Source organism: Sardina pilchardus, chromosome 11 (genome assembly GCF_963854185.1).
Source record: "Sardina pilchardus chromosome 11, fSarPil1.1, whole genome shotgun sequence".
Lineage (NCBI taxonomy): Eukaryota > Metazoa > Chordata > Actinopteri > Clupeiformes > Clupeidae > Sardina > Sardina pilchardus.
The window spans coordinates 14,608,058-14,635,134 of NC_085004.1; the positions used below are offsets into that span (position 1 = coordinate 14,608,058).

General features: G+C 42.4%; 1 protein-coding gene across 1 annotated transcript; it reads left to right on the forward strand.

The window, feature by feature from the left end:
* The first annotated feature begins 20 nt into the window (after positions 1-20).
* Positions 21-5,335, forward strand: mthfs (5,10-methenyltetrahydrofolate synthetase (5-formyltetrahydrofolate cyclo-ligase)). The gene is made up of 3 exons (XM_062549509.1): positions 21-305; positions 1,121-1,388; positions 4,464-5,335. Exons 1-3 carry the CDS (start codon positions 195-197, stop codon positions 4,682-4,684), a joined length of 600 nt encoding a protein of 199 aa, XP_062405493.1. The 5' UTR covers positions 21-194; the 3' UTR covers positions 4,685-5,335.
* The last annotated feature ends 21,742 nt before the right edge of the window (positions 5,336-27,077 follow it).

A 27,077-nucleotide genomic window follows, 5' to 3' on the forward strand; every position in this document is an offset into this window, starting at 1 on the left:
ATCTGGTGATGATGGGGGTTTAGCTGAACATGTGGTAAGATCTATCAAAAACTATGTAATGATCAACCGCCGTGACAGTGCGTTAACCTTATGTTCACTTGAGCCTCTTCCATAGCTTAACATCAGGAGTTTCGACCATAGGTTTTTGACCAGCTTTGACAGCCACGACGGCGGCGATCCAGGAGAGTGACAGCATGGCCGCACTACGAGCCGCCAAGCAAGCTTTGAGAAAAGAAATAAAGAGACGGGTCGCCGCTTTGACTGATCAAGAGAAGGTTCGCCAGTCTCGTGTTGTCTCTCAAAAGGTAAAAATGGAGGTTGTAGTTTCTCCACTTGCATGCATGCATGTCCTGCATTCGCTGCGCGTGACACTAATCAGGCTCCAGCTGCTGCAGCTGCAAAGTTTCTGACTGGGGCATGGTGATAGTTTTTGTTTTGCGAACACAGTAACAAGGAGCTTTCCCCCCCAAAATCGATTAGATGCTACATTTTATTGCACATCACAATGGGCTAACTTGCCAATGATGTCAATAAAGCTGTTTTTGAATCCATGTCCACTAATCCGCAAAGCGCACTTTTAAAGAGTCCTTTCCTTCTGTGTTATGTTGCATCTCGTGATGTTTTGTGTTAACATTGTTGATAATATACCTGCTGAACTGTGGCAATTTGATTAAGGGCTATAATCTTCTCATGCTTTTGCTAACTCTGAGGCATCATCATCACCATTAACCACCATAACAATAATAACAATTATTATTATTATTAATAATAATATTAATATTATGAATATTATTATATGCCTTCACGTTACAATGCATAATGCTACCAATAGCTGTAGGCCTAGTAGTGGACTTGGAGTGGCCTAATAGTAGCCTAGTGGTATATTGGCCTCTTGGCTATCAAGTCATTTAAGAAAGGTGTCATTATTTGTAGTAAGAAACCATTAGTAATGGACTCTAAGTAGAATCTAGAAATAGTAATGGACTCTAAGTAGAAATTAGAAGTTAGAATTTGTTTGATCTATACAATTTAAAAACAGTGTACATCTTAACAGATTAGCACTCAGTCTGAGCTGATAATAATACTGTATACAATTGTGACTTTTTATCTGCATAATTAGCTGTTCCAGCATCCAAAATACAAGAGCAGTCAGCGGATCGCCGTGTTCCTGAGCATGCACGATGAAATTCGCACAGAGGAGATCGTTGAAGATGCCTTTGGGAAAGGCAAAGTGTGCTTCATCCCCAAGTACCTGACCAACAACAGCAACCATATGGACATGCTCCGGGTGACCGGCATGGAGGACATCAACACATTGCCTCTCACGTCCTGGAACATTCGCCAGCCTGGAGATGACGACAACCAGAGGGAGGAGGCTTTGAACACAGGTCAGTTGACACGATGCCCATTTTAAACTGTGATTGTGTAACAGTGACTTTCCCACACTATACTGTAAATCCATCCTCATTTTATACATTTGTTCTGTTCTTTTTATATAAGACGGTTACTTCTAAGTATTATTTCAAGATCGCAAACGGGCACCAGAACATAAACAAAGTACAAAAGAATTTGAAGTTCAAACACAATTTAGTGCTGTTTAGTTCTGTTAACTTGTCCCTCTGATGTTAGGCCAGTAGATGGCGATACATCACCATGATGTGAAATTCATTGTCACCAGCAGCACTCTGGGAGGTGTAGTGTAGAAATTTAGTACTGTCAGTGCATGGACATTTATTCATTTAGCAGACCTAGAGACTTACAATTACAATTCTAAGGCCACTGTCCCTGGAGCATCTTGGGGTTAAGTGCTTTGTTCAAGGGCACAACAGTTGAAGCTGGGAATTGAATCCACAACTTTTTGCCGCTAGCCCAGCTTCTTGCCCACTATGCTTCCAAGTTCATGGTCTCTATAATAGGGTTGCTCATTTTAGTTCACACCAGGACTAATAGGTGTACAATAGGATATTGTGGGAGTCAGGATATTGTAAGGCAGGTCTTGACTGCATTTGATTTGGTAGGAATGTATATCTATGTAAACCTTGTGTGTGTCTTGACATATTGTCACGAGATTATGTGTGCGTGTATTTATAGTAATTTAGCCATTTAACTGACTATGTCTCACTATGTCAGATAACTACACCTTGAGGTTAGTGTGAAAGAAGACACCTGAGGGAAAAAGAGGATATCACGAAAAACGTTGACACACATCGATATGAAGACGATAAAACAGTACTACTTGCAAAAAGTTTTCACAGGCCTAACCAGTGCACTTTTCAGCAGTTATTCTGAACCCCAACCCAGCAGTTATTCTCAGATGCAGCACATGGAATAGGAGATGGACAGTATATAGTAGTAAACAACCAAAACTGGAATAACTTGAGCCTTTGTTCCCACTGAGGCACCGACGGTATTGGCTCCTGCTGGGCCTGCAATAATGGAGAGATTAAAGAGCAGAGCTCTTTCACACAGAGAAGAGGGAAGTCTGGGGACTTTTCTCACAAGTACAAAATGTTGTTGTCTCTACACGCTGGGGCCAGTTATTGCACAGTCTCAGAGGATAAAGGCAGCACTGGTGTTATTGTTTGGACAGTTTGATGTCCCACTCCCCAGCATTGATCATTTCTCAGCAGTACAAAGTACAAAGTTTGAGGGATTTTGCTGTCATTCAAAACAAGCTGTAAGAATGAAAGCATTTCAGAGGTGCTACGCACTAATCTTTCATGGTTGAGTTGGTGGTATGATTTCTTTAGAATGCCACAGTTTGACTCAAAGCTACACTGAAAAGCTATACGCACAAATATATGTTAGTCTATGGTCAAAACCTGTGGCATTCAAAAGACTAGATAAACTGTAAATAATCCACTCTAAATGCATAATTGTTGCTCAGTTGATAGCAGTAGATACATTGTTGAAATAAAGGGACTCTCTGAAAAACTCTGAAATGAAATGTCAGCCTAGTCCCACCTGGAAAAGGGAGAGTATTTTCACAAAGGCATACACCCCACTTCCTCTAAGGATCAATGCCCTGCGGAGAGAACAGTAGTAACTTCGAGGCAATCCTTCTTTTTTTCATGAAGCATGATCGACACCAAGAAAAGGAGTTCTGTTTCCTTATATTCCTTGCAGGCGGAGAAATTGGTGTAGCCTTTTGAGAGACGAGAGAGCATGGCTGTGAAACGGACAGATCCTCAGAATGAAATGATTGTTTTTCACACCTTAGAGAGAGAGATTAATCAAAGATTACCAATATTCAATTAAGGGATATTCACGAGTTGCATGCTGACTACTGAATTCCATAGAGAGAACATATGTGTTTCTTTCTTTATTTATGTCACACGTCGATAGGAAGACATACTGTTAGGGCTGCAGCTCAAGGCTCATCAATAATGAGTGAATGTCAAGCACAAGCTTATTAAGTCACAGAGCCCTTTTAAATATTGAAGAGCATTCAGAAGTGCAGTGAAGATCACTCTCCACATCATGAGAAGCCCGATTTTTAGATACCCCCATTAACAAATACAGCGCCGAACCTAACAATGTTTTGTTTATTTTTTTTCTTAGCAATCTAGCAAGTTCGATGAGGCAGTTCTGACTAATGAGGCATTTTGGGTCAAAAGAATAAAAACCGTTGCTCAGAGCAATACCCATGACAAAAAGTAATGGGATTGTTATTCTCCTGTAAGTCCCTGCCTCGAGTAGTGTTGTGTAAAAATAAACATGTGCCATGGACAAAAATGTTCTCTGTATACTGTTTGATTCTCACTGAACACTAGGGGGAGATTGATTTCATTTTTTCCTCTGGTCATCTCCGGGTGTCCACAGCAGATCCTGAAATTATACTATGTATGAAGGTCATCCAAGCTTAAGCAGCTTGCCTCTCAGTCGATTTGTTGATTTCTTGTTTTGTATTCACACATTTTCTGTTGATATCAGCTTAATGCCGTTTCCAGCAGCAGTGTCATTCACACTAGCAAGAGCTGTGCATTTTAAGCATGAATTACATTATAACACTATTATTAATTATTAATACTATTCAGGCAGCTGTGCTATTATGCTGTTTTTTTTACCTGTAAAGATAAATTGACCTGTTTGGGTAGGCGTACATCAACTCATTATCACAGCTGTCACCCCATAAATTCACCTCATACATTTCACCCAAATTTTACTTGGGATCAATAAAGTGCCTACCTACCTACAGAACGATCGATAAATCTATGTCAATAACAGTATAATTATATAATACAGTATACAGTAGTAAACAACCCAATATAGTAGTAAACAACCCAAACAGCCCAACAGCCCAAACCCAAATTATGAATAGCCTATAGTCTATGTTGTGGGGCCAAAGATCAATGTCCACCGTAGTGGACAATAAAGACTTCTAATCCTAGTCAGTTATTGCTGTGTGTTTCTAAGCTGATGACAATCTGAAGTATTCTCCCGTTGGTTTCTGCTGGCTGCAGGTGGACTTGACCTCATCCTTATGCCAGGGCTCGGATTCGACCAAAGTGGCAACCGCCTGGGCCGGGGGAAGGGCTTCTACGACACCTACCTGGAGCGCTGCATGAAGCATCCCAAAGGAAAGCCCTACACCATCGCCGTGGCCTTCAAAGAGCAACTGTGTTCAGACATACCAGTGGACGAGCGGGACATCCACATCGATGAAATCCTGTACGAAGACTAGCGATGTGCCCATGGAGTCGCGGAGACGCCTTGCGCTTTAGTGACCGCTGGACGAGGCCACTCAAGTGCCTTTTTAAGACCGGACGTGTCAGCAGTGCACGGAAGCAGCCTGGTCTCTCTCTGGTGCCTCGCAGTTTTCCTGAGTCAGGGTGGATTCAACGGGACGTAATGAGCTTTCTCCCGATGAGCCCCCTGGTTTAAGCTGCCTGTGCTTGCGCATCCAGATTTCCCAGGCCTGCCTCTTTTGTGGACTGCTTATCATAAAGTTATCCCTTTCCTGAAGTCCTTGAAATGTGGAATGCCTAAGTCTTATCATAAAGGTATCTTTGATCAAGGAAGATCAAAAATCAAATCATGTTTTTCGAAGACAAAAATCCTGCTAATTTAACTGAATTGACAGGTAATTAAGGGAAATGTTCATAAACTTTCCGTAACCTGAAACCTGAAATCATCTAAATCTTGCTTAAAGATGTGATCTATGGAATTGCCTTCAATAAAGGGACCAGAATTCACACATACCAATCCCATGCAGCCGTTAACACTATAGTAATAACTGTAAATGTCTAATGTTCCTTTGTACTTGCATTTGTGCTGTTTGTATTGTTAACACACCATGTCGATCACAAGGCAAATAAACAGTCATGCCAATTGGTTCAGTGATGAGACAGCCCCTGGAATAGGAACGTTAGAACCATAACTCCGTGTTCTCGAGTGACTGTTCCCCCTAGCTCATTTCACCCCATTAGCTCCGCAGGTTTAATTTCTCTTGTCCCATCACACCAGATGAAAGATAAAAGGTGTAATTGCCCTACCTGGCCATGGTGGCACAGATGAGGAGAGAGTAGCTGAATGCTGGAATGTATCTGCCACCTGCATCTAGTGTTTAAGCCAGTGTCCTACCCCTCAATATATGGTGAACATGTGAAATAATTGTCAAGAAGCGAGCATTATCATCTCTTTAGGAGGTTCTTTAATGGAGACAGTATAGGCTGGGTAAACCCTGCCTGATCTGCCAGCGATTTGGATTTCGCCCTGCAGCTCAGGCTGGAAACCTGCACATATCTCCGGGATTGTAGGTCTGATTGGTTGAAGGACTATCCAAAAGCGTATAGAGTCATTTGAACTATGCCCATTGATTACGCCTCTTGTGCAGTAGAAATAAAGCGTAGGCTCCCCAGACTAATCTTCAATCTTAAAAGATTTAGCTTAGTATGGCAATAGCCAGAGTATGGAGACAGAACATTTTCACGAAATCCTGTCTTGCTAATTTTAAAGTCATTACGTACAGTGGTGTCAATACACTTGTTTGGATAACTGCTCCATACAGTCCATAGTTGTCCGTTCTATGTGCACTCAGGAAACGCTGTGGTCATACACAGTCCTGACTCTTTAAATGGGTGTGGAGTAGGTAGGCCTACTATTACAGTTCAGTACGCACGCTGACTGCCATACCAACACACATGGCTCTGTGGCATTGTGGTCAGGCTGCAGGGCTGGAGCCTTTTTGACCTGAGTTTGGGTCAGGTGGGGTGACGGCTGTCTTCCTTCACTGCAGTAAGAAATAAAGTGACTGTGACAGAACCATACGCTATACATCTCAATAGGATGGGTGCAGTTTGCTTGTCTGAAGTATCAACATTTCACCAGAATGTGTAGCAAACATGCAATATTTTCTGTGTGCAGCATTCAAGGGGGGGCTATGGGGTTTTAGCTTAATCTACCTTAACGTACTGTAACAGCTTCAGAGTCATGGGAATGGTTATATGACGTTTTCTGGGGTGAGTGGTGGCCGTCTCGTTTCCCTCTAGTGTCTGTGAGCAGCAAAAACAGCCTTGCAACTTTTTGACAAAACCGCATAGAGGGGGTTTAGGTACTTCTCAACTACACTTTGTACATCTACCAGTTTTGCATGTGCTTTATCTATTAGTCATGAGTTGCTAGTTTGTTTTTGTTTTGTTTTTGTTTGCATTGATTATATTTCCTCTAATGAGTCTGTGTTTTGACAGTCTAATCTGTCAAGTACGCCTACATTGATTGTTACGGGACAACCCTGCAGTTGGTAGTCTACATGTGCAGCATAAACATTCTGCAATCAGCTCAATCCACTACCCCTATGGCACTTTACATTGTGGATAATGTCTAGAACAACATGGGAAAACAGCATATGCTCTTGTTAAGGTAGAACAAGCTTTGCCTATAGCAGATTCTCTGACTGCAGAGCCTGGCCTAGATCCATTGGCAAATGTTTATTTCCTGGTTGGTGGACGCTTGTCTGAAGTTTGAAATCATTGGAGTTCAATCACTAACGTTTGGTAATGACGTATGTCAATCACTGGGTACACACCGATAACGATATAGGCTTGCAACTTAAACGTAATCGCTCTCAGGAATGCCCTGTGTTCATTGGTTGGTCGGGTTCTGAAGCCGGAGTAATCAAGGGCAGATCTAGCTATTCCAGATGTAGTACCGTAGGGAAAAGAAATTGAGCGGAAGTACGTAGACAGGTGCAGCCAGGCTAGAACAAGCTGCAGTGCAACTAGAACGTTTCCAGAGTGACCCATTCAGGTTTTCCCCATTTTGTTATGTTTCAGACTCATAAAATGTAAACATAAAATGTATTCAATTCAATGTTCAATCTACACAGTAATCCAACACTCCACAAAGAAAAAGGTGTTTGGAGTGTTTTGTGAATTTGTCAAAAATTAAAGAATGAGATATTCCATTTACATATATTCAGACCCTTTGTTGTGACACTTAGCACAGGGTCTGAAATTAATATAACAAATTCTCTCAAACTTGTGCATCATCAACTGAGACCTTATATAAAGAGTTGTCTGCCTCTCCTAATAATGGCCAATGAATTCATTTAGGCACAGGTGGACTCCAGTCAAGTTGTAGAAGCATCTCAAGGACCATTGAATGAGGAAGGATGCACCAGAGCCCAACTGCAAATGTCATAACAAAGGGTCTGAATACTTGTGTAAATGGAATATTTCAGTCTTTGATTTTTTTTATATACATTTACGAAAGAGTCCAAACACCTGCTTTTTGTGGAGTGTTGGAGTTGTATGTAGATTGATGACAAAAAAAATAAATAGTTGAATCCATTTTAAGTGTCAGAAACATAAAATGTGGAAAACTTGAAACAGTTACACTGTATGTACAGTAAATTTCGAAACAAAAACAAGTCGTCGCCATCACCATTGGCATGCTCATAGATGAAAATAACCTTTTCTCTAGGAATGAACGAGCCCTTCACTATACATGTTCTTTCCCATTAATACTTTCCCTCTTTGCCTTCTCACGCAGCTTCTGGCTTAATCCAAAACAGTGGGACCCCAGAAATGATTAATTAAGAATATATCTGTTGGGATGCCAAGGCACAGCAAGAGTGCTCATTATGAGGAATTAATAAGACGAAGGAAGGCACATCACTGGATGGGTTCGCATCATGACAGGTTGGGCTCTGGTGACGCAGACGCCTCAGACACAGCTATATGCTATTTGGAGATTACCCAGTGATCCAGGAATAGATGGTGGGCTTTTCCCCAGAGATGAGGAACAAGAGAGGCTACAGACGTAGGCAGGGAGTTCTGCGAAGCTGGGAAGCTTGATGATGATGTTCTATTGTCTGATTCTGTGCCGAGTGAAACTTCATGTTGTCTCACCCTTTTTGTTTGGTGAAGATCTCAACACGTTCATTAGAAAAGAGATAGGTGAGGTGGCTGCCATGACTGTGTTCTCTTTTTACCAAGTTACACAAGCATTACATTTACAACCTACGTAATCAATTATCAACAAATAAAGTTCCTTAATTGTGAGATCTTGGTTTATACGTTTTAGGGATTTTTAGAGACTGTTTAACTGTTGGAGACTATTTAACTGCCAGCATTTTAACAAACAGAAGCTCACTTGATATGCATACAGTACATGAACCAGATATTAACTTACTTACTTATTTACAAAATAAACTACTGTTCAAAAGTTTGGAGTCACTTAGATATTTCCAATTGTCTTTGAGGGAAAAGTTCATTTTTGGGCCATGTTAGAAACGATTTATCAATCAGATATACTGTCTAGACATCATTAATGTTGTTAATGACTATTGTATCAGGAGATGTCAGATTTTTTTTTTTTTTTAATACAACATCTACAAGAGGCGTATATCAGCAGCAACCACCATCAACTTCAAGGCAGCGCTGCCTGGAAGGCGCTAAGGTTAGGCAAGGCAACGCTGTGCTGCCTTGAAGTCCACGGTGGGGGCCAAAAGCCCATCAAGCACTGTGTGTTGCAATGGCACGCTCTGACTGCTAATTTGTTTATCATTTTAAACGGCTATCTGATCATTACAAAAAGCTTTTGCAATTGTGTTAGTACAGCTGAAAACTGTTGCTCTGATCTGAAGATACAACTGCAATACAACTGGCCTTAAGATGTGTTGAGTGTCTGTGGGATCATTTATTGTGGGTTTGATTAAAGGCACAACATGGACAGGAAGAACAAATTTTCCTCTGAAACATGTCCATCTATTCTTTCTCTGAGAAACAAAGGCTGTTTAGCCAAAAAAACGGAACATTTCGTACAATACAGTGTGTTACTCTTTTCACAGAAGAGTGTAAACAGGCTTCTTCCAGAATATAAAAGGATTTGGAGGCCCCCATGCACAACTGAGCAAAATGGCAAATGTATTTGAATGTCTTGTTTGAGAAGTCCAAAATTGGCAGCTTTGTTAAATACTCCTCGAAGACACCAGTATGTTGGCCTTCTAGACAGAGTTGCAATGAAAAAGCCATTTCTCAGACTGAGGATTAAGAAGGGGGTGAAAGACCACAGACTGTCAACAGAAGAAGATGGGAAAAGGTTTTTTAGATAGACCAATCTGTGAAGCACCAACCAAACACTGGAGGAGTGGTTATCTGTGAAGGATGATGAAGGGAATAGGAGAGCTTCGCTGGTGTCTGATTGGAGCCTATTTCATCCAAAAATACGACAGTGACCTAAAGCTCCCAAGTAGCATGGAGGGAATCAGCAATCAGCTTGTGCTATATGTCTATAATGGAGAGGAATGGACATTTCCAGCTGACCCCCAAACGTTTGAACGACTGTAATTTTGAAATTCGTTTCCCAATCCAGTTCCCTAAAGCAGCTGGATATATGTCCCCCTGCTGCGAATACACTCTCTGAAAACTCTGTACGGTATAATGGACAAGTAGTTCTCAAAGCAGGAGGTGTCACTACAAAGGAGATGAATAATAGTCCAATAACTGCAGTTCATACTGGCACAAGGTTCTTGCACTGGGACCAGTGATAAGAGGTTGCAGCTCACTTCAGAGAGAACAGTGTGTCCTCATAGGAAGTTTGGTAACACTTTCTGACTAGTGCAGAAGTTTAATTAACACAATGCAATATTCCATGGTCACAAAAAAAGGAAGACACATCACAACCATAACTGAGTTCTGGCTTGGTTGCCATTGGATTGAAATGACTGAATAAGAGAATCAATAGTAAAAAGAGTGTGTGAATGAATGAAGGACATTTTCTCTAAATATATGGACGGGAGATTATCTTTCCCGCTCACTTTCTAAATCCTTTCAGTGCTCAGCAATTTAAAACCTCTTCAGTCATATCGCCGCTCTTTACACCAGCGTTTTACGCCGCCATAAATATTAATTTTACAACCTAAATCATATTAGCATTTAAACTATCCATGTCAATTTATAACGGCTCCTACAAAAAAAAAACCCACACAATTGCTTTGGATTAGACAGTCTTTTAGCGACAGGGCGGCGGAGACGTTGAGTTAAGCACACAGTGGGGATTCTTCAGGGAGCGTTGTGTGGTTAGCCAATGAATGCTGACCTGCTCGTAGTGCCACTAGCATCCCAGCGGCACATCCCCACTGAAATCACAGAGGCGTAGAACAGCTTACATTGCACTCAGTGTGAGGACGGTAGTGAGAGGGATCACACCTTCCTCTAGCTTCCAGCAACAGGGAACACTGCAGATGGTCCATTGTTTCTCATTTTTACCATTTCAACTACAATGCCACATGAGTGAAATATGGACCAGTGAAAGATAGAGAGAGAGAGAGAGTCAGACAGACAGACAGACAGACAGACAGACAGGGCCAAATTTTGAATATTTTGGTAAGCAGCAATTGTTTGTAGATTACTATATAACGCCTTTTTTTTATCAACATGATCTGTCAGCAGCAGACCCTAGAGCTAAGAGAAAAGAGCCATCTGCCTCCAAAACAGAATCATCCTAAAAATACATCAGGATGCTTTGGTTTGCGGTTGACTCAGGAAGCAACTATAGCCAGAGAGTCAGACATTGATGTTACGTGTGAAAAACACTTATTATCTCCATTCAGTCCCTATCTTCTCCATTTCCATGGAGTGTGACTGTTCTGCAAAGTCATGTTGTCCTTATCTACTAAACCCCCTGTAATTCCATACAATTATGTGGAAGAGGGATCATTCACCTCCTCTGGCATTCGGCTGACATTAGCCGTCACAGTGGCCTCTGTGAATGGCTGCATCCTCCACAGGAGTTACTCTCCACCGCTGGAGCATCTGCCCTCTGTGCGCTTGTTGACACTCGATTGAGTCTAGCACTTCGCCCTTTATGTGCGAAAGTAAATCTGCTGTTGCTCATTGTGTTATTCATTGTGGTGCAACCTCTAAGTGAAGGAAAGAAAGAAAGAAAGAGAGAAAGAAAGAGAGTGTGAAAACGAGAGAGAGAGAGAGAGAGAGAGAGAGAGCAACAAAACAAACAGCCTCTTGTCTTGACTGATGCTGCCAGTTCCTCTGGGAGCAGGCCATAACTCAGAGGAAGTCAGATGAGATGAGACTGAGGGTGTGCAAATTGAGTGGGATTGCTCTATTGAAGGAGAGAAGGAGACAAGGGGAAGAGATTGTCTCGAGGGCCTGGAGAGAGTGCTCTGCCGCAGGGGAGAGGCACTTCCAGGATGGCTTCAGACCCGACCACACGGGAAACAGCTAGCGGAAGAAGCATGCAGTATAGAGAAACTAGTTATTTTAATGACAAATACTTTGTCGCCAAGTCACCAGAAAATAGCAATTTCACAGGTTCCAGAGGGAGAGTCATTTTTGTATACAGAAGGTGTGTAGAAGTCAGTTCAGTGGTTCATTCACCTGCTGTTGGTTCAAATGAAAAAATTATAAACAATGCAAGTAACATTAAAGATGTTTACTGTTGATATACAGTATATCATCTGAGCTTATTCTTAAATTGGAGCCATGATTGTAGAATGCAGTCAAGACTACTGTCAAATGATGACAGTTCTTTCAGAAACGACATAGATAGTCTCTACTTTGGTTCTGTTAGTCCGGGAGCTCTTGAGCTGTTTTGTTTTGACAAATCGCAAAACATCACAGCGCGAAGTAGGCTGTCACACTAACATGATACCACCAGAACAACTGTCACAACAACCTGAACAGGTACAATATGATTACAATATGTGTTGAGACACCTGACATGATATATTTGATAAAGACTGGCATAGGAAGGAACAGAAACAGCTGAGGGGGTGAATCAGTTGTGTGCTCTCCCATTGGCTGTGGCCCAGGCTGAGTGACTGATTTGGTGAAGATGATTCCACTTCATTTCTCATAAGACTGAGAGAAACACTGCTTGATTGCCAATAAAGCCAGATGATGTACTCCTCGTAATTAAGACTTCAGTCAGAGCGTGTTCATTTAAATACATTAGCATACATTTCTAGCAGGCTGGTTAGATGAAAGGTTAACAAACTCTCTCTCTCTCTCTCTCTCTCTCTCTCACACACATACACACACACATACATATACACACTCACAATGGCATGGCTCATACACACACTCACACAATTAAATTGTAGTTTTCCATAAATGTCCTATTAACTGGATGCCCAACAGTAGTCTAGGTGGGGGGGCATGAAGGGGATTGCTAGGGTGGGGTGTCTGGCTGTGTGTGTGTGTTTGTGTGTGTGTGTGTGTATGCTATTGTGTGTGTGTGTGTGTGTGTGTGTGTGTGTGTGTGCGTATGCTATTGTGTGTGTGTGTGTGTGTGTGTGTGTGTGTGTGTGTGTGTGTGTGTGTGTGCACGTGAAGGCTTCAGACGTTGTGTGCTGCAGCATGTGGTTGGGAGGAAACGCTCGCAAAGGTTTGACTGAGTGTCAGACTTGGCACGAACATCCACGGCCCTGTCAGCCTGAACACGTCCACCTTCTCCGTCCACAGCTGAGAGGGGAAGGTCACCTAAGGTCAGCAGCACGGCTGCATAAGTAAGAGATGCAGAGAAATCAAGCATCACCAAAAACAGTACTCTTGCTGCTGTCTTTCTCTTCACAGCTCAGAGGGGAAAAACTAAAGCAAGGTCAAGAGTGGCAAATCTCATCCAGAAAACTGCCAGCCCTTATTTGCCTTAGACTTAATCAACGCAATAGGCAATGCATAATCTCCCTCCTGGGATCTTGTGATTGGGTCATTTAAGATCGCCTCTCCCTTTTCTTACCGAGACTTTGTCAAATCAGACGTCTGGCCCATTTTCTGCCCATATCTATTGTTGTGCTTTCCATGAGAAGACGAATGTGGCACACAGTTGGGCTTCAGTGTTCCTGCGGTAGTACTCGCTGAACTTAATTAAATCTGCGCCCCGCTCAGCTGCGTGAGTTTTAATATTGGACTTGGCTCACAGACACATTTCCTACGTTTCGAAACGCCTTGGGCACACAAGTGGCTGTGGCGAAATTGGAATAGAGGGTAAATTGACAGACTCTCAATCAGAGTGACAAGGTGCCTTTCTCTCACAGAAACAGATCCTCAGGTGTACAGCTGATTTACACGAACCTGTCGTAGGGCCGTGATGTTGGTAACGTGGAAAAGGATGCGATGCAGTTCACTCCTGAAACTTCCAGAAACAAACAGCTTGTGTTGAAATGAAACAAGATAAACATATTCAAGATCTATGCCAGCAGCCACAATCTTCATAACAAATAAATAAATAAATAAATAATAAATAAATAAAACATACTAAGAAAACAATTAAGACGTGGACAATGTTTTTAAATTAATTAAAAATCACTTCCTCTGCTTTCAGCCTGTGGTGGAAAATGAAATCTTATGCACATGAAAAATTGGACATGAGGTGCTGAATGATAATGACAGTGTCTCAAAATGTACTCTACATTTAAAAAATCAGTATGACAGGTGAAACTAATTTTAGTTTAGCTGAGAAAAGCCTGCTCAATTGAATGGATCATAGCAATTATCATTGGTTGGGTCTTCCTGTGGATTTATATAGGCTACTGTATCACCTCAACCTCACAAAACACAACATTTGTTTGTAATCGCTAAATTACTTGAAAAGCTAACCTAAAAGTTAATTAGCAAAGTTACGTCTTGACCCGTATGCGTGGTAAAGTAATTAATGTTGACACAACAGAACAGCCGAGAAAAATAAACAGTTCTCAATTGGTATTCCACAGCTTGAATGTCTTACTGTTCCACATGCGTACTCAGCGTATAAGCTGTAAATCCTATGGACTTGCACACTTCAAAGAGAAAGTACATCTCTGTGCATGTAATTCCCATATGGATTCTATACATCCCATATGTTTCAATATGTCATCCAATTTCACAGCACAAGCTCACAGATGCCTAGCCTGACTCTCGCCAGACCCTTGTAGTTCCGCCATGCTCCACCAGAGGCGTTTCGCTGAGCTCCACACAAGGGTCTGGACGCGAGGGCAATCCAAACCCCTGTGCCAGTGCTCAAAAAATGAGCAGCCAATAAGGAGCGCCGAAGCGAGTGTTTGATTCAAATAACAATGGCGGCACGCAGCGAGGAGTCTTGTGCTGACATTGATTCTGCTATTTCAACCGTTTTGTCGAATCTATCGAGTATTCATTCTTTCAGAGAATAGTTTTGAAGACATTTATTGGTGGCAAGGATGTTTTTACTCTTCTTCCGACCGGGTTTGGCAAGAACTTGAAGAAGCCTAGCACGTCATTCAAGATAACAGGCAAGTGGTTTATCAAATCACATGCGAGGATGTTTTACAAGGACCCGCCTTCAGAAATACATCTCCTATCGAGAAGTCCCAGATCCTTGTGTGAAGCAGACAGCGAACTACAGGATCTGGCGAAAGTCAGGTTAACAGATGCCCACCAAATCAAAAAAGACAATATATTGTACTATTTCAATACATTAAACAGTACGTTTTTGATGTTGTTGTTCCATCAACAAAATGCATACACAGCATACAGACACAAACATGTCGAACTGATTGACTCATTGCCCATGACAGACAGTAAATAGCTGCATAATTTGGTAACAGGGCTATGATAAATGTCTGTGTGAAATGGATGAAATCATCCCTTCAAGGACTTTTGGCACATACAATTGCTCCAAAGTGCTTGGAGTGTTTGACTGCGCAAACAATGTCATTTTTCTGCACTATCCCTGTCATTCCTTTCCTTTCCTTTAATGCATTTGATTAACGATTGTTTTGACAAATATGACATTTCTTAAACCCATTACTTACAAAAGAAGGAAGTATGTGGAAAACCATTAGTAATGTTTGAGTTAATGTTTTTAACTCAGCCTATGTTAAATCAACTCAGAAGTCAATGGTCTCTTCATTCTGTGTGATCACAAACAGATCAATTATGCTGCTTTGCTGTATACACATTACTCCTTACCTGCACCAATGCATCTCATGCTGTGTTTGTTTATGTTATAGCATTTCATCACCTGTGCACAGAGAGCATGAGAACACCAGCAGATGGAGAATCTTCCGGATTCCTTGCTCCTATTCTGTTGGTGTCAAAACTTTAATTGGAAAGTGAGACACAGGATGCTACTCCTTTCCTCTCCCGCACGCCTATTTTTAAACCCACTTGACATGCAGCGGGAAGGAGGGGGGTGTGATTCGCCCCGGCAGGGGTTGGCGCTGGCTCCATCAGTGGCTCCACCCCGCAGCACCGCCTGGGGCTTCTGGGGAAGCGCCCTCCCTCCACACCTTACCGCACACACACACACACACACTGCTCTAGCCCCTGCAGATGGCCGCTCTGTGAGTGGATGCACCCTCCCCACACACAGATACACATACACACACACACACACACACACACACACACACACACACACACACACACACACAAAGACGCACATAAACACCCCACACACACTCACAACCCCCCCCCCCCCCCCCCCCCCACACACACACACACACACACACACACACATTCCCTCTCTCTCTCACACACACATACACACATTCCCTCTCTCTCACACACACACACACACACACACACACACACACACACACACCCTTGCCCTGCTACCTCTCCTGCCAGACCCATCTTGCGCTCACGCTGGGCAGGATTGATGGCGGTGCGCAGGCAGATGAGTGATCCACCGTGAGCGAGGGACAGGGCTCCTGGCAGCCGTATATCTGTGCACCCGTGTCAAAGTCAATACAGGCCGTCCCTGGGCCAGAAAGTGTCAATGGCTGCCGTCTTGTGCAGGGCAGGGGAATGTGTTATCTGAGAGAGTGTGTGTGTGGGTGGGTGGGTGTCTGAGAGATAGAGAGACAGAGAAAGAGAGAGAGAGGGACAGATGGAAAGAGGGAAAGAGAGAGAGAGAGAAAGAGAGAGAAAGAAAAGGGCTGAAAGGAACAAAGGGTGTGAAGAATTGTTAACCCACCTGACTAATCACCTACAATTAGATGGCATTAACTTTACATTGTTCATTCTGGAAAATTCTGCACAATTAATTTCCAGGACCCTACAACGAAGAAGCACCCAATCCTCACCTAAGCACCCAATCCCACTCACCTAAGTCATTTGACTGAAAGCTGCCTTTTAATAAAGTAGAGGAAAATTACAGTTGAGACAGGAGGGGGAGAAATAGAGGGAAAGCAATATCTTTTTCTGATATCTCATCTCTGACTGAGAGAGGGGAGAGAGAGAGAGAGAGAGAGAGAGGGAGAGAGAGAGAGAGAGAGAGACAGGGAGAGAGAGAGAGAGAAAGAGCGAGCGAGACACACACAGAGAGGGATAGAGAGAGGGGGAGAGAGAAATTGAGAGAGAGAGCGCGAGAGAGAAAGGGGGGCCGAGCGAGGGATTGAGAGAGAGACAGGGTGGAGAGAGAGAAAGAGAGAGATTGAGAGAGAGGGAGAGAGATTTATCTGCTCAAAGCTTTGAGAAGAATGAAACTCATCTCAAGGCTGGGTCTGGGTGATAGATGCCTGAGCGATGCACTCACTGTAATTCCTCTGATAGGCTCTGGCTTTTGAAAGTCAAGACCACAGAGTCTACACACACACACACACACACTGTGTGATAGCAGCGCCGGCACTAAACACTTCGATAAGCGAATCACAATACCAATCCTCTTTTGTTCTCACAACATTACAAACTGTATTCAGACTCGTGTTTCTTTAGGGCATTAACATTTGTGCATATTTTACACCAATATATCCGTCCCCGCAGAGAGAGCCAGATGAAATTTCTATCTAGGCCATAATAATGAATAATTCACACTGTCTTACATTTGAATATTTGGAATGCTATTTAATCTAACACAAGCAAGATCATTATTGATAAAGCAACTTTGCTTTCACGTGTGTCCAGTCCTCCTTTCCGCCCTCCAAGGTTGTCGTTAATCAATAAGTCTCTCTTGTTTTCCAGCTATCCAGGAGAGGGTTAAAGCCCATTAGATGATCTAGAGTCGTGTTTGCTGCGTGTTGTGATTAATGCAACAGTTGGGCCTCCTCTCCTCTCATCTGTACTTGATTAACATATCACACGCTGTCACTGGACATACAGCAACAGCTGACAAGTTTGCAGGCAGTCGCTAGCTTTATCAGTTAATTGAGCCTGATTCAAAGCACTAGAGACAGGAGAGACAAGACTTTTGAGGGTGGAACGTGTGTGTGTATGTGTGTGCGTGTGTGTGTGTGTGTGTGTGTGTGTGTGTGTGCATGTGTGTGTGTGTTGGGGGATGTCTCATTTCCCTCTCTTTTCTTGTGTTCTTTTGGAGTCTGGCAGTCTGTACTTCTAATGAACTGTCCCAAGCTAACTACATTAGCCCACCCCAGTTCCTTATCACACGCTAGCTTCATATTGAATTAATCTGCCCACCTACATGTGTGGAATTCAGTTATTCGCAATGACCAAGACAGACAGCTTCCTGAAAGTGTAGGCACTAATACCATCTTGTCGTCATACAGCAAATATCTCCCCATGATCTGATACTCGATTGAGGTTATCTGATATTTCTATTTATGGACACTTGACATTCTATGGTCAGTAAAAGTAAAGCATGAAAAATATTAGTCATTTAAAAATAGTTTTAGAGAGTGATGGTAGTTATATGGATTATTAAAATGTTCAGCCGGTGCGTAAATACACATTTCCCCCACTATGCAAAAGCATATTTCAACAGAGTAAAAGGGCCATCTTCTCTGATCGGATCTGATTCCCCGTGTCTTCCTGGGTGACTTCTGCGGTGAATATCAAAGGTGTACTTCCACCTGCTTCTTTCACAGCATTTCTGACCCAGTTTTTAAAGCCAAAGGCAGACAGTTATTTTTCTTCTTAACACTGTGGTCTAACTCTCAGACATAACCGTGCAATATCAAAATGAAGAAAGGCGTTTATTGGTTAAAAAAAGGATGAATTTTCCATCAGTTATTTCATTCCTATTCAGAAACATGAATACATACAGACAATAACCCCAACAGCAGAATGGTTACTTTGTTATGTTTAGTTTAAAAACCCATAGCTTGCCCACTTATCAGAAATATCTCTCCTTAGTGTGCAGTCAGAAGACCTGAAGCATTTCATATGCTGTGGCAGTTTTCCTCCGCCGGCCCTTTCCAGCCATTCAGCTCTAGCTCGCTGCTGCACACACATTATCTGAGAGGAGGCTGTTAGGGCTCCATTGCAGTCCAGGGAACACTTCTGTCTTCATGGAGGCAAAAAGGCAATCGATAACACTCAAATAGTCCTCAGGTTTGGGGTTGGTGGAGATATTGCCATGGTCATAACAGAGCCGTTAAGATGCAATATTTTTTTTATTTTGGATCATTTGGCTTATTCGCCATATGTAGGGTCCATACAGGACTTGGGGGGTGGTGCTTGGAATAAAAATGATGCTGTTGTTTCACTGCACACGAAAACCCAAAATGATGGTCTTATTTCAGGCAAAGTAAATGCAGCATTTTTTGACCAAATCATACAACCAACAGCAGTGCAAACTAGGTTGCTGAAACCCAAACTGCATGCCGTGGTCTGTGGCCCTTTGCTATCCGTACATGTACAGCAGCAGGCAGTTACTTCTGGGTGATTTCAGGCAGTAAATGCAGCATTTTTTGACCAAATCATACAACCAACAGCAGTGCAAACTAGGTTGCTGAAACCCAAACTATATGCCGCGGTCTGTGGCCCTTTGCCATCCATATATAGCAGCAGAGGTAACTGGACCCTTCTTCTGGTTTTTCATCATTCTGGCCGGAGATGACTGCAGTTAATTGTGTTTGTCCAGATGACAACAAGCAGTGTTTGTGCTGCGGAGGCTCCATCTGTTCTTGCCCTCTGCTGGGTGCCACCGGTCAGCTGGCAACTCTCCGCAAAAAAAGCAGCTTCTTCGAAAAACTCGCCTTGGACAGCTGCCCTGCTTCCGCACAACAATTTAAAGAGGACTCTGAAAAGTTTGACGTTTTTCAAGTCCAAAAAAAAGTGATTACGAGGCAATTAAAGGCAAACGAGTGTTTAATGGCTATACAGGGCACATTATTTATTGGCCAACATTAATGGACTGTGGGAGAAGACACAGAATAAATCGTGGACAAGGCGGAACCATCATCCCAACAATACACACCCCATTAGAGGATTGTCAATTTGTATTTTTAGGAAAGATTGAGAAACAGTTGTGAGATGAAGACACAGCCTCATTTATGTGCTATACCTGCCTCATATAATTGCTTTCTATGAAGGTCTTAATGAACCCCAACAATGTCCAAAATGGACAATTAGGCTCTTGGAGTGAAGCATGACTAAAATGGAGGAAGTGCTTTCTACTCAAGAGGCGGTGTCTCCAATTGACCGTAATTCCATATTTCAAGGTAGCTGAGAATTCCGCCAGAGAAATGGTAATTTAGCAAACCGCAACCGAACAGTTTAATCCATTCAGACACGAGGCAATATCATCACAGCTGAAAATGAGATGTAATTTACTGCAAATGAATCCAGTCCCTTCTGTGGCATCTGATTCTTTGGCCTTATCACGGTGTAGCCTACCTCTCAGAGCTCCCGGGCCTGCATGCGCAAGCCCAATCCCACTCAGGAATTACACAGATGAGTTACACTGGTAATAACATTACATTACCACTGCCCTCAAATCGATAGGGACAAAAACAATGAGAGACGCACACCGCTCTGCTTTCACAACAAATGTGATGCAAATATTCCACTGCATATTAAACCCTGTTTGCATGAGACACACAAATAGGATTATTCCATTTAAACAAATTACTCATCCCTCAAGGGAATCTTCTGTTGTCGCAGAGTTATACGAAATCAATGGGTTGTTGACTAAATATGGATAATCCATCCATCTATTGAAAACAATCAATGTATTATTCATTTTATCATGGGTTTCATTTGAAGCCCATTTATTACTTGGTTAGAGCTGTTTTGTGTTTGAAGAAGATTTATTTATTCTACATCATATTCATATGGATGTTTCAAATTCAGAATTCAGTTAGTTGCATTTAAACACCAGTGGCATTTGCTGTGAAAACGTCACACTCGCAAACACAAACGTTATGATCACAGTTCCCCAAAGCCTGCTCCCCCAAAAAAGAAACAAAATATTATGAGGTTTATTTGTGTCTTTCTGCTGTTGTCAGCAGCTGTTGTCGCTCCCTGCTCTATTTAATGCATGGCTGAAGACATTTTCAAAAACACTGCTACCTAAAAAGAATGCAGAGGAGAGGGAGCCAGGGCTGTGTCTTGACAGGTCTATCCGTCACACGCTTAGAGGCAGTACAGAGGACTGATGGAGAAGCTCAGGCACCCGCCGCACATCTGGAGACAGCCCTCGTGTAGACCTCAGAGAAATACTGAATCCAAACGCTGCAATGCTGCTGTAAAATGGAGGGACTATCACAACATTGACTCTGCTAGGTTCCGTTGTGATATTACAAATAGCAGGTGCAAGATGCTTAAGTTGTTTGCAGGAGATCAGAAAGAGCTCAGCATAAAGTAGATCAGCATAAAGAGCTGCATCCTGTACATTTACATTACATTACATTTCATTTGGTTGACGCCTTTTAACCAAAGCCACTTACAACATGGACATTTTACAGTTTTTCTCAATTGTTTACACACAATTTCTGGTACTTGAGACACAATTCCCATAATATGTAGCTCATGCACCAACCTCCTGAACCGATTCTGCTGAACTATAAGCACAATTTTGGCTTTACACTCAAATTGCAATTCTATAACACACTGTTTTCAAAACACTACACACAATTCTGTGCATTAGACACAATTGTCATGAAGAAAATCTCTTGTTTTCACAAAGAACACACTGCCATTCAAATTCTAAAGCTAACTGCCCTACCATGCACACTGACTCATCAGATGGGCAAACTCCTGTCACACAGTCTTACAATTAGCAATCAGAGCTTTAGTATTACAGTAGTACAGGCAGGGGCAGAGCCAGAGGAGTGAGAGTACTGTAAGAGGAGGAGGATGGGGAGGCCAAGGACCGTAATCTCTGATGAGATCCGAGCCACTAGAACATTGCAGTGCTACGTATCAATACAGTACAGTACTGGACAGTACAATACAGCTCAATGAGCACAGTAGTACAGTATTGCCTGTGGGCTGTTCTGTAGGACTGTAAAAATAAAGTATGTTTCAAATATTTGGGGAAAGTAATCCTACTTTGTATTCCTACACAGTTTACAGTATTTTACTATTTGTTTGGCAGCCGAAAGATTACCAACACAAGGGCTTCTGTCTCCTGAACAGGAAACTGAAATCATGAGCATTGTCCTAGAAAAAACGGCATAACATTACGGGAAATACAAAGAAAAATAATAGAAAACAATGAGATATTTCAAAATATTGATAGGGTAAGCATATCAACTTACTGTATCAGCTTATCTACTGTTTGTAGTACTGTTTGTAGTGTAACACTGAACAAAAAAGGGCCCAAGTCATTATAATGAATGGAGAAGAAGTGTTTTCAATTCATCGCAGTGTTTTACACTGAGCACATCAGTGTTCAACTGGTCCTTGTAAATGTCTTGATATATGATGGTTTGTGTGTGTCTCTTGAGAACAAAAGAGCATTTTGAGGAGAAATTATATTGTTTTGAAGGTAAAGTGTCATTTTGCAGGAGAATTGTGGAGTTTTGCCCATTGTGTGTGTTGTTTTGGATTTGTGTGTAGAGTTCTGAGAATATGAGGCATGTTTTCAGAAAATGTGTGTTAACAATCGAGAAAAACTGTAAGCAACAGATTTTGCAACAGTATAAGCAACAACCACAATAAGTGCATCAAAGAGTGTAGTGCATCAATGAGCGCAATTGTCCATATGGTAAGCAAGACTAGTTGTAAGTAGTGCTATGAGAGGGGATGTTCTCTGAAGAGCTGGGTTTTCAGACTTTTTTGAAGATGGAGAGGGATGTCCCTACTCTAGTAGGAACTGGTAGCTGTAGGTTACTGTATTGCCTACAGTACGTCACATTGGCTAGGCATATCCTCGGAAGTATTCGCTGACCTTCTGACTTTATTTGAGCGCTTCCTTATCTGTTTATGACGCTCATAAGGTCACAGCAAAGGGCGAAGTCATGGGGCGAGAGAAGGGAGGACCACAGAACACAATGTGCACTAACTGAGTTCAGAGCCAAGGTCGCCGGAGAGAGCAATGAAAAGCAGCGGTGGCGCGCAAAAAGCAGCCAGTGTGTGAAATAAAACGACTGGGTATGATTTATTGCGTTTGCAGCGATTTCCAATCTGTGGCTTAACAACTGTCCAATCTGCTGGCTGTTCATTTCCCCAACCTCACCCTTCACTCCATTACATTCCTCTCCATCAGATGCGAGCGGATCGGGAATGGGGGGGTTGAGGGGGGGGGGGTATTGGGTATTTTAAATTGGTCCCATTTGTTTCAATTAGCTGCAGACACCAGCCTGACCATGCTGTTGCCTCCCAACGCCCCACAAACAATTAATAAAAGAGCATATTGGAAACACGGCGCAAAACGCCTTTAAAGAACAGTCATGTTCCTACATGTATACACATTTACGGTGGTGGTGGTGTCCTTTGAGATGGACAAAAGTCCTGATTGCTGGGAGATAGTGGCTGAATAATTTATGTCCGATGCACATAGCTATTCCGGGCAGAGCCATTTCTACAGGCGGTACCAGACTTCCTCCCTATGTGGCCTGACCCCTTGACATTTGTTTATGATACCAATGCAGTGAGGTGGGTGCACAGGGAATTAGTCATCCCTTCCCACCTGTTTGAAGTGGGCCAACACAGACCTGTGTGATGACGTTATTTTTGTTTTTTTCTCTTTCAGAGGAGAGGACTTCAGAAAGTATACTGTGGGTGTTTTTGTGGGGAGAGCGAGACTGAGATTTATGAAACATTGTTGACTGAGCTGTCTGTGTTTTGAGAGACTGTCGATGAAATGAAGATTCTCACAGCAGGATGTTCTCATAAATAAACCCCCGGACAAACAACTATCTCTAACATAGAATCAACAAACATGAGCTGAACAGACATATTTCAGCCTGTCAAATTCTTATTGAACTGAAGAGTCATACTGCAATAAAGGCAGTTAACCTCTGGCGTTAACATTGTGATGCGTCATTTTCAAAAACTTAAGTTAGCAAGATGATGCCATGATCACACTAATCCATTATAAATCCACTTTTTCTCCTGCCTCTAACATCACACTCTGTCTCTATCTAATGTACCACCTCAACGAATCACAACAGACTCCTACAGTCTAGTCTACTCCACAAGCCTACACCAGACAGGTCTTTTTTGTTAAATTACTTTTCCTTCCACCAGGCGAATTCTTTTTAACGACTTAATAACTCACTTCCTTGATGTTGTGTGCTTTGCTCCTTAACCATTTTTTAACGGCGATATCAGTATATTGAAGAGAAATGGCAGAGTGAGGGCAGGCATGGCGAAGGGTTTTTCATGTGACATTTGGTATTTCGTGATATTGATGCGATTGACCCTTCGTTTGATTTGTGTGCCACGTTGCACTGGGCACGCCGCAGAAAGCTTTAATGGGGCCACAAAGGTCAGTGCACTCGGAGTTCGATCCGTCGCCATCAGAGCTGTGAGCGTGCGTGTGTGTATGTGTGTGTGTGTGTGTGTGTGTGTGTGTGTGTGTGTGTGTGTGTGTGTGTGTGAGCTGTGGCCCATGCCAGGCTGTATTGTAAGCACAGTAAATCCTGAGTAGGCACAGACGCGCTGAGTTACATATGGCACTGTCACACACTGAGACACTTGGGCGGATGTCTGAGGGAGAAAAAAAATAGACCTCAGCACAGCACAGCAGAGAACAGGCAGCTATAGCCAGGAATGCATGAATAAAGATGGCTCCCACAACTGTCTCATCTGTCAGGGCAAGCTTGAACACAACCAGCGAGAGAGAGAGAGACAGAGAGAGAGAGAGAGAGAGAGAGAGAGAAAGAAGGGAGAGAGGAATAACGCTGGGTGTTGCATTTAAATGAAATATTACCTTTTACAGGGCTGCTGCTGGAGATGAGGATTAAATGAACGAGAGGCTTGGTAGGAACATAAAAGGCAAAGGAGTGGAACGTATGCACTGGCTAATGCCAGAGCGCCGAACAGACCGCGCGGTAAATTGCCCAGCATGGTGAGGGCCCCGGCACTTTCAGACACAACCGAAAGAGATTTAGTGCGTCATTGAGTAATCCGGGAGAATACAAATGTCAATAGTTTCTTTTAATTCCTTCCACCAGCATGTGGGGTTTATTGGCCACAATTAAAGTGCAGCTGGGGATAGGAGAGCTTGGTGGAAGTGTGAGGATGATGCTGGTGGCAGTATAGCGTTGCTAATAACGTTGCCCGGGGCGATATTAGCCCGTTATTTAATTCTAGAGGCAACGCTGCATATCATTGTGGCAAGGCTGATAAGGAGACAGTGAGACACAAGAATAATTCCACATTAAACAATTAAAACAATTGAGCTGAGTACAAAATCAGCCGGAGCTGAAACAAAAACACTGATAAGTACATAAGCTACACATCCTAACTGCAAGCTAATTTGCATAGACATAATACTGTAATACTAATACTAATAATAATACTACTACTACTACTAATAGTAATAGTAATACTAATAAACAACAGAAAAAAGATCAGAAAACGTCTGTTTTGCTGTGTAGTGTAGACCAGGGTACACTACAGGTCCTACACATGTAAGGTGTTTCGTCAAACACAAGCGAAGTGCAAGGAGCTTGAGCTGAGAACACAGTCAGCCATTGTTATGCAGAGGACCTGGGATTACACCGAGGAATAGCGCAAAACAAATAAAACAGGAGGACGGACTTGAAACGGCTGACTTTGGCAGCTCTGAAGGGAAGAATGTGGCGGCGGCACCCCGGTTACCACTCAGCAGCGGCCCCGACAGGCACAAACTACAGACATCCTCCGCTGTTTGACGATGAAAGCTTAAGCAGAAATCACTGGCCAAAGTAACACAGGCAAGGGGCTGCTGAAATGGGGGAGAGACGACAGATTCAGATTTGGTCCAACTTATATACCGGTATATACTGTATATATATATATATATATATATATATATATATACATATATATATATATATAAACCTATCTAGATTACTTGTGGGAGTTTAAGTAAACAAAATACACATTCATACATATTGATGAATACATATTTTTATGTCAAACTATAAAAAGAGGTTTTTGAGATGGTAATGGAGGCATTGTCCATGCAAGAGCCAAAGGAACATTGTCCTCTCGACATACTCTGTTGTTTTTGTGGATTTTGAGGTTTGGTTGGATGCATTTCTGATAGAACAGATCCACTTCAATCATCTTCAACACAAGGGTACAGAGGCAAGGTCATATACTCATACCGAAATACTGTAGTGTGTGCCACCAGAGTCTACCATAACAGTTCAAACGCTCACTGTTCAATGCAGTCTCTTGGTGAGGCCTTTGAATTTCTCTTCACAGGAAAGGCACCTGGGGAGCAGTCACACATTCTGGATGATAAAACCAGCGCTGAGACCAGAAGAAAACATTCATTGCTTTCTTCCCCAATTAAATGCACTCTTGCTTCTCCCCATCCAGAGTTTATAAGTCACTTGGGGAGAGGGAGAGCACCAACGGTAAACTATGAGATATTACTATTTGCTGTGAGGTCTGCATATCACTGAGCTTCATCAGTCTTCATGTAACGGAGCGGAGGAAAGTGTGTGGGATTCCAGAGAAATATGATGCTGAATTATACCAAATTATTCAGAAACAATCACTATCCCATGCTAACTTAATAACTCTTGCTGAAATGCTAGTCTGATCAGACAAATGACAAAATAGCTGCCTCAGATGTCATGTATTGTCATTATTACCAGGACAAAGAGAGACAGTTTACTGACACAGAGGAGATATTTTACTCTCAAGGGATTTTTCAGGTAGCCGTGTATAGGTACACAGGCACAAAGATATTCTTACAGCACACTGGGTACTACCAGCTACAATTTTACAGTTTAAAAGTGCAACATTCACAAATGGACCATAGCATTTTTATTAACTCTGCTTGTGGAAATAAACCAGCAGTTCCTCTTTCTGTCCCCACTGACTGAATATGAAAATATGCAAAATTACACAGTACACAGTCCGCCTGAGAAGCCATTTGACATCTCTTGCATCATCATAATATGATTTTGAGGAGCAGAAAATTAGATAGCTCTTTAAAGTAGTTTATGTGGAGAAGAAAATGCATCTCCATATAAAGGCTGAAACTAGCAGCTAGCAGCCTCCATTTTCTGCTCATAACATGGCAGTGCAGTGGTAATTAGCCCCTTGGTGACGCCAAGCCTAACCAGTAGCATACGTATATAGCTCCATATAATCCCTTCACGAGCAGTGGATGTGGGATAGTTAGGAGCAACGGGACTCCAATTCTTGTACTGCTGTCAATGTCAAACTAAGAGGAAATATTCCAGTCCAACGTGCCTGTCAATGACCAACAAGTACAAATGAGAGTGCATCAGCCATATCTGCAATCACAGTATATGGAACAGAGGAAAACTCAGGTCAAAACAAAACCCTTATTTTAATAAAGAA